This window comes from Octopus sinensis, linkage group LG8 (assembly GCF_006345805.1).
Source record: "Octopus sinensis linkage group LG8, ASM634580v1, whole genome shotgun sequence".
Taxonomy (NCBI): domain Eukaryota; kingdom Metazoa; phylum Mollusca; class Cephalopoda; order Octopoda; family Octopodidae; genus Octopus; species Octopus sinensis.
In genome coordinates, this window is record NC_043004.1 from 87,740,085 (window position 1) to 87,760,275 (window position 20,191).

At 36.4% G+C, this 20,191-nt stretch overlaps 1 protein-coding gene across 1 annotated transcript in view; it reads right to left on the minus strand.

Moving 5' to 3' along the window:
- The window catches only part of LOC115214751 (trafficking protein particle complex subunit 13), a 332,050-nt gene extending 312,115 nt beyond the window's left edge, over positions 1–19,935 (minus strand). Inside the window, exon 1 of the mRNA XM_029783770.2 lies at positions 19,806–19,935. Coding sequence (XP_029639630.1) covers positions 19,806–19,848 — 43 coding nt within the window. The 5' untranslated portion in view covers positions 19,849–19,935. The remainder of the gene's footprint in view (positions 1–19,805) is intronic.
- Between the last annotated feature and the right edge of the window lie 256 nt (positions 19,936–20,191).

The following is a 20,191-nucleotide window of genomic DNA, read 5'->3' on the forward strand; positions in this document are numbered from 1 at the left end:
AGTGTTGTATAACTGGCCAGTTTAAAAGCACCCTTTAATCATTGGGCAATATGCCATGCTTGTGAAGACCTATTGAACCAAGTGAAATCATTGTTGTGGCTGATACCAGTGCTGCCTGAGTGGCACCCATACCGGTAGCACATAAAAGCACCATTCGAGCATGGCTGATGCCAGTGCTGGTAGCACATAAAAAGCACCATTTGAGCGTGGCTGATACCAATGCTGCCTGAGTGACTGGCAGTAGGAAGGGCATCCAGCTGTAGAAACCTTGCCAAATCAGATTGGAACCTGGCTTGCCAGTCCGCAGTCAAACTGTCCAACCCATGCCAGCATGGAAAGCAGGTGTTAAACAATGACGATAATGATCACACTCACACACACACAAGGCATGCAGTCTAGTGGTTATGGTGTTGCATTCATGATTGCCAGGTCGTGGGTTCAATTCCTGAAACAGGCAGTGCATTGTATTTTTGAACAAAACATTTCATTTCACATTGCTCTGCAATTATTTCAACAACTGTACAGGCAATGTCAATTTGAGTAAGGTGGGTGAGCTTAAGTAAACACAAACACTTGATCATTACAGACAAATCGCAGAACCCTCATCCATCATCTAACAATGACAGTCAATAAAATACACACACACACACACACACACACACACACACACACTGTTTACATTTGTGCTTCTCCAATAATCAATGATCTACATGTGGTGGTGATGTTTCCATTTCTCCTGTCAACAAACTGCATGCTGGTTTTGTATCTTCAAAGAAGTGTAAAATAGGAGAACCCTTACTTGAAAACAGGTAAGAGTTAGTGACAGAGAGGACATCTAGCTTTAAAATAACAACTTAATTATTATATTCATCTAACTTATGCTAGTAAGGAAAACAAACAAAAATAAAGGTACAAATACCTACATGCATGTATATTTTATGATGTAGAGTAAAGAATGAGGGTTATATACTCCCCTTCATTAGCTTACAGCTGTTTCTGAAAATAAGAAGCAGTGCGCTCTGAGGTGAGTGTTTGTGCAACATCCTATAACTTCCTCAGAGGCATTAAAATGAAGTGTATGTTTATTTTGGAAAGCATATAAATACATTGAGTTCTGTGTGTGTGTGCACGCGTACATGTCTAAGTACACACACACAACTGTAAATGCCGACTTATCTTACATGGAACTGTCAAAGAGCAATCTAAGACTATGGAAATTCTAATTTAGTTTATTCTTGTCTTTTACTCCTATTTTCATATACAAATCAGCACCATCTTCAGATTTGATTTAATCTCTGTAGTTAAGCTGAATAATAAAAAATCATTAAATTCTGCAACTTCTAAAAAGCCTATCCTTCTTATTTTAATTTTTTTCCATAGTAATATGGTTGGTATAGCATTTAAAAATTTGGACATATATTTCATTGCTCAAGGAACCATGCACTAAAGCTTAAAGATTGTAGCAAGTGATTATTGAGATTACCTGCACCATTGAGACACCAAAGTAATTACAGGTACCAATTTGAGAAGATTTAGTGTTCTTTTTCTGTTTTAAATTGCAGCTTATAATATCTAATATTTATATTAAAATCTTAGCCATTAATGTACAATTTCTCATATTTGTGGATAAATTCTGGCAGCTGACTTGGCAGACACCCATAAAATTATTAACCATCTTACAAACAATAACTCTAAGCAACTTTTCAAACTCCACCTGTCTAACACCCGTGGACATGTTTACAAAGTCAGAAAACAGTACAGCTCCCATGACTTTAGGAAACATTTTTTCACGCTAAGAGTTGCTGAAGCATGGAACAGACTGCCGGCATCAGTTGTTAGTTGTCGGAGCACTGCATCCTTCAAAACTTCCATGCTTCCTGAGATTCGACAACACCACACCTGATTTTCTCCCCTCCATACACACGCAAGTATGTATCTGACTCATACATTGTTTGCTTTCCAGACATTTGTACATTACTGCATGTACTTTATACGCACTTTTTGACAAGTAGTGGTGCACCTGAGCACTGTATACAATAATTTCATTATTATTATTATTATATTATTATTTATTTTTATTATTATTATTATTATCTCTCCTCTTGTACTCTCTCCATGTTTTCCTTCTATCTACTAAGCTTAAATAATTGAAGCATAAACTCAACAGCACCAATATATATATAAGCCAAGTAGTTTTATTCTTCAGTCAAGGAGGGAAAGGTTTTAGGCAATGGAATGAGGCTTAATAAGGGCAACTAATTTTCAGAAAAATAATATCATTTTATATACTTTATTAATCTAAAATTATGCACAACTGGTTTAGTTGCTAGAATTTAAATGATTATATTGTGTAGAACTTCATATTTATGTACAGAACCAAACATTGAAACATGAAAAATACATTCTAAAAGAGAACAAAATGAGTCACAAATTCTGTTTTAAGTACATATTGCAATATACCCGAGGACACTATAACAAAATAAAAAACATACACTATAGAGTTGGTTTTCCTCTGTTGCTGTAAGTCAAAGGACATTGACTAACCCATAGCAGCAAAGAAAAAGATATCTATGATGATGATCTTACAGATGCATACACTGAAAATCACCAACATCCAATCAAATTAATATCCTCCTTGGACAAACATGATTGGCTTTAATGGTAATTATTGAAATACAAATACAGAAATACCAGGTTTCACACATTTCACTCTCTATAAAAGTATTTGAATGCTTTAACAATGAAACAAAAACACATCTCTCACTCTCTCTCTCTCTCTCTTACACACACACACACATGAACACAAAACACATTTATTTGTTTAAGAACTCTGTGGCAAAGACCATTAGCCAGCTCAATATTGAACAATTGAGTTGGTAGACAGAGATATTTCATCATTAAGGAGGAATGGTTGAATGAGTTTTTAAGTATTTGTCGCAATCATGTTATATGGTGCTGAAACGTGGACATCAATAAAAATACTATCAAACAAGTTACAAGCCTTTGAGATGAAGGTATAGTGGAGACTTTTGACAATATCATAGACAAGATATGAAACCAATGATGAAAAACTAAACATGGCAAAACTAAGAAAATTTTATCAGACATCCTCAAAGAGAGGAAACTAAAATATTTTAAACAATTGAGAAAAAAATGTTTTACAGAAACTATAAATAGAAGGTAAAATAAATGGAGGCGAGGGGAGAAAAGATGGGGAGGGGGAAATAGGGAGAGGAGGAGGGAGGTGACGAGGACGGGGGGGAGAGGAAGAAGAGGGAAGGAGTGGAAGCAGGAGGGAGAGGGACAGAGGGAGGGATGGAGAGATAAATATATATATATATCACTGTGATCACCGTGACCGACCAGGCCATCAGATGTTACACATCGCTGGTCACAATGCGCTTTGCATTGTTTTAGCCTTCAAATGACGCCACCCCGCTGGCTAAGCGAGCAGGCCAACAGAAGAAAGAATGAGAGAAAGTTGTGGCGAAAGAGTACAGCAGGGATCGCCACCCCCCCCTGCCGGAGACTCTTGGAGCTTTAGGTGTTTTCGCTCAATAAACACTCACAACGCCCGGTCTGGGAATCAAAACCGCGATCCTATGATCTTGAGTCCGCTGCCCTAACCACTAGGCCATTGCACCTCCACAAATATATATATATATATATATATATATATATATATATATATATATATATGGAGGGAGAGAGAGAAACCAGGAATTATATATAATTATATGAATGAATATCTTTTCTACTAAAGGCACAAAGCCTGAAATTTTTAGGGAAAGGACTAGTTGACTACATCAGTCCCAATGTTCAACTGATATTTATTTCACCAACTCTGAAAGGCAAAGCCAACCACTGTTGAACTCAGAACATAAAGATGGAAATACTGCTAAACATTAATGATTTGATAGCATAAAAGATGCACAAGGATATTAGAGATGCACCCCAATTTCAGCAGTGTGTATCTAGGATAAAAAATATTCAGTGCATTAAAGCTTGTAATATTTAGAGTAACTTCAAGGTAGCAAGCTGGGAGAATCGTTAGCATGCCAGGTTAAATGCTTAGCAGCATTTCGTTCCTCTTTATGTTCCGAGTTCAAATTTCCATCGAGGTCAACTTTGCCTTTCATCGTTTTGGGGTTGATAAAATAAGTAACAGTTGAGCACTGGGGTCGATGAAATCGACTTACCCCTCCCCCGAATTGCCGGCTTTGCACCAAAATTTGAAATCAATATTTAGAGCAACTTAGTATATAAGACCCAGGGTGATATTTTGAGATAACTTTTTTTTTAGAAAAAAAAGGGCATCTTTTAGAAAAAAAAAGTGCATCAACCATGATGAGCACCCTTGTATTCAGACATTGTAAACCATGACCCTTCACCCACCCTGGCTTTTTAAGAGTAAGTAGGAATAGATATCAGATTGTGCAGGAGTGCTACTGGTATTATGCAGTACAACCTATTGCATGGATGTGTCATTGACAACTATTCTGGTTCCCCAACAGGATTGTCTGATGAAGAGGATTGCTAGACGCCCAGTAGGACATAAGCAATACCTATCAAAAAGAAGGATGAACCGAAAGTAAGGTCAACGACAGTCTAGTAATATTGTGGGAGCGTAGAAATGCTGAGTTAGTATCTAGCATACTGTAAGATCACTGGGAGAGAGGCACCCTTAGCTTTTGTTAAAACATATCTCTTGGAGAAGGTACTACTCTGTCCACAGTTACTAGCAGTATAAACTAAGTTGGTGACTGGACTAGGCAGCCGGACTAAGACACAGACAACTCTAAACACAAACCCACATTGCCTGTCAGTGAGTGCCTGCGAAAATGTGAGAGCTAAGGGAGTCAACTCTGAAAGCTATCGGGTCAGAAGAGAACTCGTAGCCCCTCTAGCCTTATACTGAAGAAAGCTTAAAGATGCATTGAATGAGTTATGTCTGAGGCCCCATTACCCTCAACCCCGCAGTTGGGAATATTCATTCATCTGTTTAGGAATAAATGTTCTTAGGTGATCTTTCCTTATTTACAACCGTAGTCTGTGATTTGTGAGAGATCTAACTGTTGCTTCTAGTAAGTCAAGCGACCAAATAGAGGTTCTCTCGTTGATTCTTTTAAGTGTAATGATTTTAGATATGAGGTTGCTGTTGAGCAAAGGAATATCATACAGACTGGACATCACTTCAAATATACAGGGCGTGTGAATTTTTTTTATAGATTTTATAGTGAATGGTAACAATTATCAGGCATATTCCGACCAGTCAGTATCGATGTACAAAATAAAATTAGATCTAAGGGAGATAACTTTAAAGAAAAAATGAAAAACACAATGTTAGATGAACTATTATTTTTAACTAGCAGTATCGCCCGGCGTTGCTCGGGTTTGTAAGGGAAATAACTATATAAACATTTTAGAGAGTTACTTCCCTTATAGATGCCAATTCGGGCTTTCTTAGCAATTTCTGTTTTGGTGTCTTCAAGCCATGAAGTCGTTGTCCTAAAAGAACGCTGGTCTCCTTGACAACGCTTTACGACGTTGATTTCCTTACGCTCCCTTCCCCACAGCTTCACGAGGGAGGGAAGAAGGGGGAGAAGCAAACAGGTGCAGGTGTGACCATGGACGCCAACTCCGCCGCCATCGACACACGAAAAATTATGCATTAAAATGGAATAAAAAATTATGTTAAATTATTTTTAAAATCGTAGACTCATCGTAGACGCGCGCTAATACTCAGACGGGCTCGATATTAATCACGACTATAAGATACCCGAATTTGGTTAAACTGCACCGCAAAATGTGGGAGGAGTTAGGAATCTAAATCGAAGGGGACAGACACTCACACAACTACAGTTTTATATATATAGATAAAGCTCTGAGATTTTTTAAAAATAAATATGGACAACTGTTATTTATATTATTATGAGTCGAACTACAGCGAAGGTAATCATTTCGCAGTTGATAAAATGAAGTACCAGTCAAAATACTGGATTGATGTAATCAACTAACTTTCCTCGCCAAAATTTTGAAACGCTTTCATTTCACCAAAAGGACTGCAAATTTTTTTTTAGCTAAAGGGAAATAACTTTTAGCGGCTTCTAAGTTTACCCATACCATTTCATATCTGGTTCGATCACTATCAAATTTTCAATGAGGTTGAATACTTAAAAGACATTTTACACCAAATGTTTTCATTACACTTAGTGATTCAAGTTTAATTTAAACTATAAAGTGACCTATTCAAAATAGCTAATGCTATTGTTTCTATTTTTAATCTCAAAGACTTAAGTACATACCTAATCAAATACCAAGACTTAATGTTATTACATTATGTTGTTTTACCCAAAGTTAGACCTAAATGCACAGGTTTATGATCATAAGGTGATTTTGCATGTATCATCCATTGCGTCCTCTGTTTTTGAGACAGCCGGATGTGACTTAAGGGAGATTTGGCTATTGCTTTTAGCAGGTCCAGCGACAAAATATAGCCTTTCGTTGGTCCGTGTGTTACGTCTATCTCAGTATGCTTAGCTTAAGATGAATAGCTCATTGCTACTTTATAAACCAGTTCCATCCTTAATTTCCAACAAATTGGCGCGAGCATAGCTGCCTGGTTAAGTAGCTCGCTTTCTAACCACGTGGCTTTAGGTTCAGTCCCACTATGTGGCACCTTGAGTAAGAATCTTCTACTTTAGCCCCCCCGGCAAATCAGTGCCTTGTGAGTGAAACTGGTACATGGAAACTGAAAGGAAGCCCATCGTATATACGTATATGTTTGTCCCCCATCCTCACTGCTTCACTACCTGGTTTTGTTTGTTGAAGTCCCTATTATTTGGCGGTTTGGTAAAAAGAGGCCAATAGAAAAAATAGTACAAGTATTCAAAAGAATTAAGTACTTGGGTCACTTTGTTCGATTAAATCCTATAAGGCAGTGCCCCAGCATGGCTGCAGCGCAATGACTAAAGCAAGTAAACGATGAAATACCCACCTATCAACATGCCTCTTTTTTGGTGGAGGAGGGGGCTACTTTTTTATGCTAAAACTGTTCATTGACCAATAAAAAAAAATCCTAAGTAAATTATATACCTTTTATGGTTACAAATACATTTTCATTATTTTTAAATGTTTTTGTTGCTTCGAGGAAAATATTTAAAATAGTTAACGAGTAGGCGTATGATTTAGTGTTCAGGGTACTTGGCTCACGATTGTAAGGTCGTGAGTTCGATTCCCGGCGGCGCGTTGTATCCTTGAGCAAGATACTTTATCTCACGTTGCTCCAGCCAACTCAGCTGGCAAAAATAAATTGAACCTGTAATTCAAAAGGGCTGACCTTGTCATATTCTGTGTACGCTGAATCTCATTGAGAACTATGTTGAGGGTATGCGTGTCTATGGAGTGCTCAGCCACATGCAGGTTAATTTTATGAGCAGGCTGTTCCGTTGATCGGATCAATTGGAACCTTCGTCCTCGTAACCAACAGAATGCCCGATGAAACTATATGGGAGATAACTCTTAAAGTTTGATATGTTTATGAAATAATGGCATAGTAGTTTGTGCGCCGGATAGAAAACCTTGCGACTCGTTGGGGTTGATATAATAAAAAGTACAAGTACATTACAGGAGTTAATTTCGTCTCTTGAAATCGGTTATGTGAAGAGACCAAGAAAGCGCGTTCTCACTCATCGGTGACCCACTCTGTAGGCGTTACAAGAAAGAGATAACGTGTTGTAATTAAGATACCAAAGTAAAATTTTAATAATTATAAAATTAAGAACTGATTAGTTAGAGATACTTAAACTGGTACAAAATGAAAGCGACACAACCTAAACAAAACTGAACTGAGAAATAAATCAACATGTTGCAAAATTAAATTAAATTCTCAAATAGGTGCAGATATACCTGGGTGATTAAGAAGGTCGCTTTGCAACCACGCTTTGCATGGTATCTTGGGCATATGACTTCTACTATAGCTCCGGGCCGACCAATGCCATATGAGTAAATATGGTACATGGAGCCTGTGTGGAAACCCATCGTGTGTGTGTGTGCGCACGCGCAAATATATAACGGGTGGCACAGCTTGACAACCGGAATTTGTGTATGTCCCATAATTTAGTGGTTTGATAAAATGGTCCTGATAGAATAAGTACCAGACTTTAAAAAAGTTAAGTGCGGGGTCAACCTCAGCAGCATTTGAACTCAGAATGTGAAGACAGACGAAATGCCGTTAAGCATTTTGCCCAGCATGCTAATGATTCTGCCAGCTCACTGCCTTACTATTATTATTATTATTATTATTAAGGCGGCGAGTTGACAGAATTGTTAGCATGCCAGGCAGAATGCTTAGTGGCATTTTATCCGACTTCATGTTCTGAGTTCAAATGCTGCTGAAGTTGACTTTGTCGTTCATCCTTTCAGGGTCAAAAAGATAAGTACCAGTTGGACACTGGGGTTAATGTAATCAACTCATCCCCTCCCCCGAAATTACTGGCCTTGTGCCAAAATTTGAAGCCATTATTATTATTATTGTCATTATTATTATTATTATTATTATTATTATTATTATTATTATTATTATTGTCATCATCATTATTATTATTATTATTATTATTGTCATTATTGTCATTATTATTATTATTATTGTCTATTATTATTATTGTCATTATTATTATTATTATTATTGTCATTATTATTATTATTATTATTGTCATTATTATTATTATTATTATTATTGTCATTATTATTATTATTATTGTCATTATTATTATTATTATTATTGTCATTATTATTATTATTATTATTATTATTATTATTGTCATTATTATTATTATTATTATTATTATTATTATTGTCATTATTATTATTATTATTATTATTATTATTATTGTCATTATTATTATTATTATTATTATTATTATTACATGTTACTTTCTTCTGGTTTAGATTTGTATAATGTAATGTCACTTTCATTTGTACAAGAAGTCAAAGGATATTTTCAAAACAGACTCCTTCAACAAGATTACTTCATAATATTACCTTTTGACCCTGACAAAGCATGAGTTGAGTGGAGTGAAAAATGAAGTTTTGAAATTACTTAATAAACATTTTGTCTTAACATTTCGTTAACATTATGAATATGTACAGTGTTCTATGACTATAGAAACGAAAATATATGAGTGGCTGTGTGGTAAGTAGCTTGCTTACAAACCACATGGTTCCGGGTTCAGTCCCACTGCATAGCACCTTGGGCAAGTGTCTTCAACTATAGCCTTGGGTCGAACAAGGCCTTGTGAGTGGATTTGGTAGATGGAAACTGAAAGAAGCCCATCGTATATATGTATATTTATATGTATGTATGTCTGTGTTTGTCCCCCAATATCGCTTGACAACTGATGCTGGTGTGGTTACGTCCCCGTAACTTAGCAGTTCGGCAAAAGAGACCGATAGAAGAAGTGCCAGGCTTACAAAGAATAAGTCCTGGGGTCAATTTGCTCAAGTAAAGGTGGTGCTCCAGCATGGCCACAGTCAAATGAATGAAACAAGTAAATGAGTAAAAGAGTAATTGTCGAAACTGTAAAAACTTTGATACATATTTAAGTTAGATGGTCAGCACTAAGCAAAACAGTTAATTACTTTTTAAATTTTTAAAAATCTTTTTAATTGTTTTAGTCACTGGACTGCAACCATACTGCACCTTGAATGGTTTATTTTTTTTTTTTTAAAGCCTAGTACTTATTCTATTTATCCTTTTTGCTGAACTGCTAAGTTACTGCAACAAGAACAAACCAAAACTGGTTGTCAAATGGCGTGGGGGAAAAAACTCACATACTCATATATATCATTTAATATGCACAGGATTTAAACGTATTTTTCAGTTTGAATGATTTCATGAAAATACATGACATGCCACACAAGCTTGTCTGACCAATGTATTTTCAGAGGCATGAAACTAATAGTAGCTCACATTTGAATCCTGTGTGTTTTAAATGATATTTTTCTCTCACTGGATGGAGTACATTTTTTGTTGATCTTACCAATAATGGAACAGTACAATATACACACACACACACTCTCCCACTCAGTCTCTCTCTCTCTCTCTCTAACTAGCTTCAGCTTAAAAGCTGCAGTCATGCTGGGGCATCACCATTGGCTTTGCTACAGCTTTTACAGCTTTACTATCTGAAACTTCCTCTGACATGTAGCATTTGATGAATGAGGGAGTTTGATGCTGCTGCCTTCATGTGTTTCCTGCCATGAGGTCGACTGATCCAGCACCCACGACAGGAGGAGATCCAGTTTTTTAATTTAATTTAATTTTTAATTGACTCAAAAAGCAAAAGCAAGGCCATGTAGGGGGACAGGGAGTTATGTACAGGAAGGATGGTCATACAAAGAGTGCAGGCCATTTCCGGTCAAGAGAGACTTTGAACTGAGCGGTCGTCGGCATCTTCACTATCTCGTCTGGCAGCTTATTCCACAGATCCGCAACCCGGATGGAGAAAGCCCCTCTCCTTTGATTAAGATGAAATCATTGTAGATAGAGCTTTTTGGAGTGACCCCGCAGCCCACACTCTGGAGCAGGAGTGAAGAACAGCTCTTTCGAGAGGTTACACTTTCCGCATATGATGTTGTGAGCGAGAATGTTTTGAAGACAGCTATACCCACACCATGCAGATCTTTCAGGCATATTGTATATATATATATATATATATATACTAGCAGTATCGCCCGGCGTTGCTCGGGTTTGTAAGGGAAATAACTATATAAGCATTTTTAGAGATGTAAAGTATAATAGCCATCTCAATATGGCTAACCACAAAGGGGGGTGTGTTACTGTAGCTTTTTACGTACTGAGATTTAATAATAAATTTTTAGAGAGTTACTTCCCTTATATATGCCAAAAATGCATTAATAAATGGGAAAAATTGATGGTAAATTTTTTTTTTAATCGTAGACTCATCGTAGACGCGCGCTAATACCCAGAAGGGCTCGATATGAATCACGACTATAAGATACCCGCTTTTGGTTAAACTGCACCGCAAAATGTGGGAGTAGTTAGGAATCTAAATCGTAGGAGACATACACACAACCTCACTTTTATATATAAAGATATATATATATACATACATAAGGGTAAAGACCCCCTTCGGTCATGAATGACCATGGGATTGCACCTAGAAAGTTACCCTCCTAGACACAAGTCCGGGCAAGGTTGTTTATGGAAGACCAGCAGTCGCCCATTCATACCAGCCTCCCCTCTCCACGCCACCAGTGTTATCCAAGGGAAAGACAAATGTCGATACAGCTTGGCACCAGTGACGTCGCGATATATATATACATACATACATGTATGTATGTATGTATGTATATACATACATACATACATACGCATACGCACGGCAGGCTTCCAGAGTTTCCATCCAACTAATACACTCAGGGATAGAATGTGCTTTTTGTAAAATACAAAAGAAAAAACAAAATTCATAGTTTGTGGCTGATCTCTGCATTCATCTCAACAAGCAGCCTTGTTGGAGACTAGTGCCTTCAGATACACCTCTCAAACACTCTAGTGTTAGCTGGGAATAGTCACTAGTCATCAAATGGCACAGAACAGGATATAAAATATGATGACAGCCTCCTAATGAATAGTTCACTGGAATGGACTACTATCAGTGAAGCTCTACTAGAAAAAGTTTTCTGCTTGTAACCTCTGGTAATCAGTGCCACTTCTGAGGAAGTGACATTTTATCAGCATCATAAAAATGTCATTATTATCTTTGCAATAGAATGGACTCCATTGAAAATTGCCAAAGATCAAGTAGTAATACAATTTAATACAAACATGTATGTATAAAAATATGTACACCCATCATGCCCAGGTGTATACACACATACAGAAGCACAAACATGGTTACGTGGTAAGAAGTTTGTTTCCCAACTACATAGTTTTGGGTTCAGCCCTACTGCCCAGCACCTTGGGGAAGTATTTTCTCTATAGCCTCAGGTCAACAAAAACCTTGAGTGGATTTGGTAGATGGAAACTGAAAGAAGCCCATTATATGTGTATATATCATTATCATTTAACATCCATGTTCAATGTTGGTATGGGTTGAATGGTTTGGCAAGATCTGATGTGTTCAAAGACTGCATCAAGCTCTAGTTTCTGCTTTGGCATGGTTTTACAGCTGGATGCCCTTCCTCAATCTAACCACTTTACAGTGTGGACTGGGTATTGTTTTCATGCACCTGCACTGTTGAAGTTGTGCAGTTCACAAGACTATGAACCCTGGGGGAGGTGGGGGGGGCGGTTTCATGCTAGGAGATGAGGGGATTACCATAGGGGAGCAGAATACAGAGCAGGTTCCTACAGAGGATCTGCATGGCTACTCACATCTAGTAGGGGAGAGAAAGGGAAAATGATCAGTAGAAGCTGCAACACCTAGATACAGGTAATAAGGTGCTCAGGTAGCCCCACAAGGCACAAGCTGAGTAAAAGTGGGTGCATGGATGGTTTGCAAGATTGTATGGGAAGGTAGACAGCTAAAGTAGGTAGGGTTGAAGGGTGACTGAAATAAGAGCCATGAGCTGGGGAAGAGGAATGGAGAAGAGTGGGGTGGTGAGCAGCAGAAGTAAAACTGGTGGGGGGGAAAGACAACAAAGATATGATATGATATGGGTAGTTTGTGGAGCTGGACATGGAGCAGAGAGAGGCAGGCATCAGGCATGAGTGGGGGAAAGCCACTGTAATGATTGGACCCAAAAGACAGTACTTCCATATTTCAGTTTTGCTGAGGCGGGTGCACTTTTTTGAGAAGCTCATATTGCCAGAAATACTGGTCTTTGTCATCTCATTCATTAGGCTCAGGATCATGAGGTCAGTTTTCCTCACTTCATCCCATGTTTTTCTGAACCTTCCTCTTCCATAGGTTCCAACCACATTAAGCAAAAGGCACTTCTTTACACAGCTGTCCTCATCCATATGCATCACATGTCCATACCAGTGCAGTCTTCTTTCTTGAACACATCTCATTCCTCTTATACCCAGTTTTTCACTCAGTACCTTTGTACTAATTCTTTCACACACAATGTGCGTGTGTGTGTGTGTGTGTGTGTGTGAATTAGGATGGAGTGAAAATAAAAAATTATGGAAATTGAAAATGCCTGAGGTCTAAAATCTTGCTATATATTATTACTAGAAAAATGCAAAATTTTGCTTAGAGTTCAGATCAGTCAGGGGCATTTACTCCCTCAAACCTCCTAAACTCTGCTATTGAAAAAATTTACAAAAATCCCTCATTTTTGGACTCTAGGGGGCTTGAGGGAGTAAATGCTCTTGACTGATCTCAGCAAAAATTTAGCGTTTTCCTAGTAATCAAATATAGCAACATTTTAGCCCTTAGGCATATTTAATTTCCACAATTTTTAAATTTTCACTCCACCCTAGTGTGCATGTCACTGTCTCCTTGCCTTGACTCCATGGGATAGTTGTAAAATGAGAGTCATCATCACACAAGTGTTGTCCTTTGTTCAGAGCATTTTGCCTCAACAAATTCTGTTCAACCAATGCAAGCATGGAAAAGCAAATATTAAAGAAATGATGACAATGATGGTGAAAGAAACTGAACAAAGATTAACAAGGAAAGTGATTTGCCATCAGCAATATAATGTTGTAAATGGAGAATGCAAACTGAATGAGAAGATGCCATGAATTAGTGATGGAAAGTCTCCATGGTTGAAGCACATGAAGGAAGATCTTGACAGAGATGACCTGAAACTATTAAATCTCAAAATGCAAATGATTTAAGACCAAGAGTTGTGGAAAGCTACTGCTGTACTGCAAGCCTATTCAATTCATACCAGTATGAAAACTAAATATAAAACAAATGGTGATACATCAAATAAATTAAATTGATTAAAATCTTTAAATATTTAATTTAACTTCTTTTCAATTGACATAACATTAATTTTTGTAGAAGTGGGTATGACAGACTGAGTCAACCTTAGTATATTAAACCATCATCATCATTGATATTTACTCTCTTAACTCCCATTAGAAAGATGAAAAACAAAGTAATCTCCCGTGAGATTTTAAAACATAATGTGAACATCAGCCTTTGGATTTAGCCTATATAGGTCATATTGTCTTTACAATGGATGCATCATATCAATCAACTGTACGGTCTAGTTTACAGCTTCCTAATTTCAAACAGAGACATACACTATCCAAAACTGTTACACAAATAAGAATCTATACGATAAATTATAAAATACATAATGAAAAATTAATAACTTGATATTTACAATTTGTATAGCAGCTAAGGGAAAATGTATCTATTTTCTCATAAAGATGGATCACTGCCAATTAATGTAGTAGATACAATAGAACTTTACCATTTACAAGTTTGTATAGCCATGAAATTATTACGGAAGCTGATATTCTCAACTATATAAAACATTAAGCTATATTGTATGATAGAGTTCAATAAGTTCACTAAACACTTATGATTTAACATCTGTCTTCCATGCTAGCATGGGTTGGATGGTTTGACAGGATCTGACATGTCTAAGGACTATGTTGTACTTCAATACCTTCTTTGGCATGGTTTCTATGACTAGATGTCTTTCCTTATGCCCTATTAACTAAATGTTGCTGGCACAAAAAATTATCAGTTTCCTCAGGCCCTGCATTTTACCTTACATAAGCATTTCCTAAAACCAAAAAGAGCTGAGGCATAAGACCAATTTTATGGTGTTAAGTAAATAGAAGTTAACACTCCACTTGGGTACAGGACAGACCTATTAAAATATCTGACAAATGATTTGCTACCGATTCCAGACAACGTGGTGAGGTGTAGCACATAAAATTAAATATCCAAATACTCAAAATATCTACAGTTGATTTGAACTCAAAACTCTATTAATTTGTACTCCTACACCCCTGACATTTCACTTGATTATGTGCAAATACAAACTGCCAACATGATAATTGGAAATGGTAACAGAAAGGATGATAATATTTTCTCAAAATAATAAATTTTTATTCTAATTATATTTTTTTCTTATTTCTTTTCTGTTCACAAGGGCTACACAGAGGGAACAAACAAGGACACACAAACAGATTAAGTCGATTATATCGACCCCAGTGCATAACTGGTACTTATTTAATTGACCCCGAAAGGATGAAAGGTAAAGTCGACCTCGGCGGAATTTGAACTCAGAATGTAGTGGCAGATGTCTTCTTTTATTTGTTTCTGTCACTAGACTAAACTGCAGCTATGCTGGGTCACTGTCTGGCAGGGTTTAGTCAATCAAACCAACACCAGTAATTATTTATTTAAGCTGGTACTTTACTAGTTTCTAAGTTACAGGACATAAACAAACCAAAACTGATTGTCAAGCAGTGACAGAGAAACATGAACACACACATACATATGATGGGCTTCCACACAGTTTCCAGCTACCAATTCCCTCAAGAGGCATTACACAGCCCAGGACTGTAGTAAAATACTTCTCCAAAGTGTCTTGCAGTGAGACTGAACCAAAATTATATGATTATGAAGCAATTCCTAATATTTTAAATAGTGATTTATCACATTTACAAAATAATAATAACAGTAATAACCCTTTCTACTTAGGCACAAGGCTTAAATTTTCTGGGGAGGGGGCTAGTCTATCACATCGACCCCAGTGCTTGACTAGTACTTAATTTATCGACCCTGAAAGGATGAAAGACAAAGCTGACCTCGGTGGAATTTCAACTCGGAACATGGCGGGAGATGAAATACCGCTAAGCATTTCACCCACCGTGTTAACAATTCTGCCAGCTCACCGCCTTAATAATAACAGTGATAAAAATAGACTACCAGTAATAATTCTAGTAATCTCTAAATAGTTTTTTACAAAGACATAGGAAAAATTCATGAAATCACAACTCAGACAACTGGATTTCTCTCAAGAAAAAAGACAAAGTATAGGCAGAAGCATAATTGTGTGGTTAAGAAGCTCTACAACCATATGACTTCAGGTTCGCTTCCACCGCATGGCACCTTGGACAAATGTCTTCTTCTAAACCCTTGGGCTGACCAAGGCCTTATGAGTGAATTCAGTAGTAGATCCCAACATTATAGTAGACACTTACTCAAGGTGCTATGCAGCATGACCAAACCCAAAACTATGCCAGATCCTAGAGATACTTGTCAATCCTGGACTTGCATCAGATGAAGTGAGGGTTTTTCTAAAAGCTAGGTTTGGAAAGACAGCATTCCTTCAATGGGCAGTGAATTGATTTTGGTAGTTGCAGGTGAGCACTTGAGACCAAGTGTGCTTAGGTTTCTATTGTATTTACCTCCACATGTATTGAGAACTCTATTCTTTTCATTTGTGTGCACAGACAAACACAGATGTAGTTGTGTGGTTGCCTGCCAACCACATGATTCCAGGTTCAGCTCCACAGCAAATGTTTTCTACTATATTCCCAGATCAACTAAAGCCTTATGAGTGGATTTGGCTGATGGAAACTGAAAGAAACCCATACATATGTATATGGGGGTGGAGGTATGTCTGTGTCTCCTTGCCTTGGCATCGCATGATAGTTGTATATGATTTTCACTGTCGTAAAAGTAATGCCATTCATTTCCAATATTCTGTGAAATATGTCCAGCAATGGGAAAATATTAACTTGCTTGGAAACAGGTGAAGGTTGGCATCAGGAAGGACATCTAGCTATAGAAAAATTACCTCAACAAACTGCCTGACCCATACAAACATGGAAAAGTAGTCATTAAAATGATGAGGGTATAGCTTAGTAGGAATGGTCTATGCACAGGGCCTCCAAGACTGGTAAGATTCATATAGTTGATGTTCAGTTCGAACATCTCCAAGTCAATATTTGCAGGAAAAAAAAATGTGGGTAGGAATGGAATTCTAGAGGGATGATATTCCAGAGAGAAAGGAATGACATAATGGTTATATGGTATCTTGCATGGTTGGTATAGGGGAGAGATCAAGGTATTGGATAGATGAATGTTGGTAGTATGCAGACAGCTAGTTCTGAGAAACAGAGACAATTGTAGTAGCAACAATAAACTCCATCGGTTATGATTATGAGTGTTCCAGTTAATCCAATTAATAGAATAGCCTGCTTGTGAAATTAACATGCAAGTGGTTGAGCCCTCCACAAATATGCATACCCTTAACATAGTTCTCAGGGAGATTCTGAGTAACACAAAATGTGACAAGGCTGGCTCTTTGAATTACAGGTACAACTCATTTTGGCCAGCTGAGTAAACTGGAGCAATGTGAGATAAAGTGCCTCGCTCAAGGACATGATGCACTACTGGAAATTGAACTTACAATTATGAACCAAATACCCTAACTGCTAAACCATGTGCCTTCACAACAATGGAATAAGCAAAGTGACAAGACATGGCACGTCTGTGGGATAGTCATTGAAGTGTTGGTGACAACTTTTTTCAGTGCTATCCAAAATGTTTGAATGTGGTACTAGTAATCTACAGTAGGCCTCACTTGAACATTGTAGAGAGTCGGTATTTTCTGTAGCTTTGGAGATGCAGTTTAAACTATGTTATGAATACAAGCTAAAGTCCTCATGTTACCCCAGAAAATGAAGTTCGTGAAATTCATAAGAGACAAAACAGTTGAAGATGGTGATATTTAAATGAAAACCTACAAGTGATGTTCCTACTATAATAATAATAATAATAATAATATAATCCTTTCTACTGTAGGCACAATGCCTGAAATTTAGTAGGTAGGGTCTAGTTTGATTACATCGAGCATGATACATGACTGGTGCTACATTTTATCAATCCTGAAAAGATAAAAGCCCAGCAGGATTTGAACTCAGAACACGAAGAAATGCTGCTAAGCAGTTTCCGATGTACTAAAGATTCTGCCAACTAGACACCTTAATAATAATAATTCTAATGTTTGGCACAGGGCTAGCCATTTTGAGTGGAAAGGGAAGTTTATTTACATTGATCCCAATGCTCAACTGGTACTTATTTTATTAGCCCTGAAAATAAGAAAAGCAGAGTTGATCTTGGCAAAATTTGAATTAAGAATGAAGAACCAAATGAAATGCTGCTAGGCATTTTGTTCAACATGCTAAAAATTCTACTAGATCTAAAAATGAGCTTATTGTAATCAGTGCATTAGTTCAATACAATGGATCTTGAGTGTCCGAAAAATTGCTAATGCTCACGGAAAAAACAATCATTATAAAGCTTGTTTGGAATCTGAAGCAGTGTGTCAATGAAATGGATAAAAAAAGATTATTGCCATTCTAAGAAAGAGCAGGTTTCACACCACTCCTTCCTTTTTAACTTTAAGATACATTGTTCTTCCTTAATTATTAAACTTTATTTCTCACATTTACATATCGCAAATCAATATCTTTACAAACTTAAGTTACTTCAGACGAGAATAGGATAACTATCTGTAAAGTGATTGCTGTTGCGATTTATGCAAAAATCTAAATTTGCAGATACAGTCAACCTACTCTCGTGTTAATAATAATAATTTTAAAAAAGGGATAAGGATGGAAAAGATTTGCACAACTCGCCTGTACGTGTCATTATTCTATGTACAGTTAGAAATTTGAGAACTGTTCCCCAAAATTAGAGTACGACATATATAATAGAAACGTTTCCCTGTCAAATGACAACTGTAGAGAATGTTTTCTTAATATTGAGAAATATTTCTAATTCAAAAATTACCAAAAATGAGTGGATATTATTTATAGTGAATTTTTAAAAATTAAAAAGTAAAACAAGAGCTAAATTTCTTTAACATAGGGCATCTTTTTGAAATCGTAAATACATTATCTACATACATTTCCCCCTTTATCCCGGCCTTTAAACCAAAACATTTTGAATTGATCTAATGCTTCTATAAGAAACGATCTCGTTAAAAAGAACCTAAAATATATTTGCATTGTAACAAATATAGACTACTTTTTTTTCCGTCCCTACAATATATATATATATTAGAAGGTTTGGAGATGATGTTTGGAGGTATTTTATATTAAAAGAAATGGGGTACTCAGAGATTCGGATGGTTTTATACTTACAGATATTTATTTGTATATTACATGTTTTTATACATCATATAACTTATATCATATATCATATATTAGCGCTTTCGTCCATTCTGGTAGAGTTTTCAAATTGAACTATATATATATATATATATATATATATATATATATATATATATATAAACACACAGATCAATAATATCCATTAAGAGAATTTAAAGAATCAGCCCATTTTTAACGAAGAAGAAAACAAACAAGTGACTAAAAGAAATGTTTGAAACTACCAAAATGTTTCACAGAAGAATAAGATGATACAACATAACGTGAACAATAAACAAATACCCGTCATAACATGTTTAATAATAATAATAATAATAATAAAATGACACAACAAAGGAAATACGTCTAGTTTAAAAGATATGGAATACAGATGTAAGAATACAAGACAATGTGGGTGCACGTATATGGAGGAGTTTAATCGGAATAAAATATCGCATCATGGTGACAAATTCATTGATTAACAGAGACGAGAGAGCATTTCACTCGTATTTACCAAAAATGAATGCTGCAGACGACAGATAACTATTTCAAAACACACACCCCTATTCTTAAAAAGAGATTATTGCAACAACACACAAGCGACTAATCGTATTCTTAGAATCAGATATAGTAAAAAATTCGACAAAGAATTCAAAAATGAATGCTTCTATACAGGTGCAGTTCATTAAAAATGCTGACTTACCTTTAAGTGCTAAAAGATGTTCTTTTTCACGGGAACCCTCCATGTTGTTTAATATAAGACTCGCAGAAACGACGGAGGAGGATAAATTATTTGAAATAAGAATTGTACGGCAATAAAGTGAAAAAAAAAAATTTTAATAATATTTTCATAGGTTATTACACTTCAGTATTTCAATTTGTTTAGTCTTTTTATGTTGCAGAATATTTAAAAAAAAACAAATAAATAAATATAATTGAGAAGTATGGAAAACTAGAAGCGACATAATATATACAGATTCTTCCCAATACAGATGAATTGCGTTTCACCGCTGTTGAATAGTGATTTATTAATGATGTGATTTTGTGGGCGGTAGAATTTATGCAAACGTTAGAGAGCAATAAGAGGTA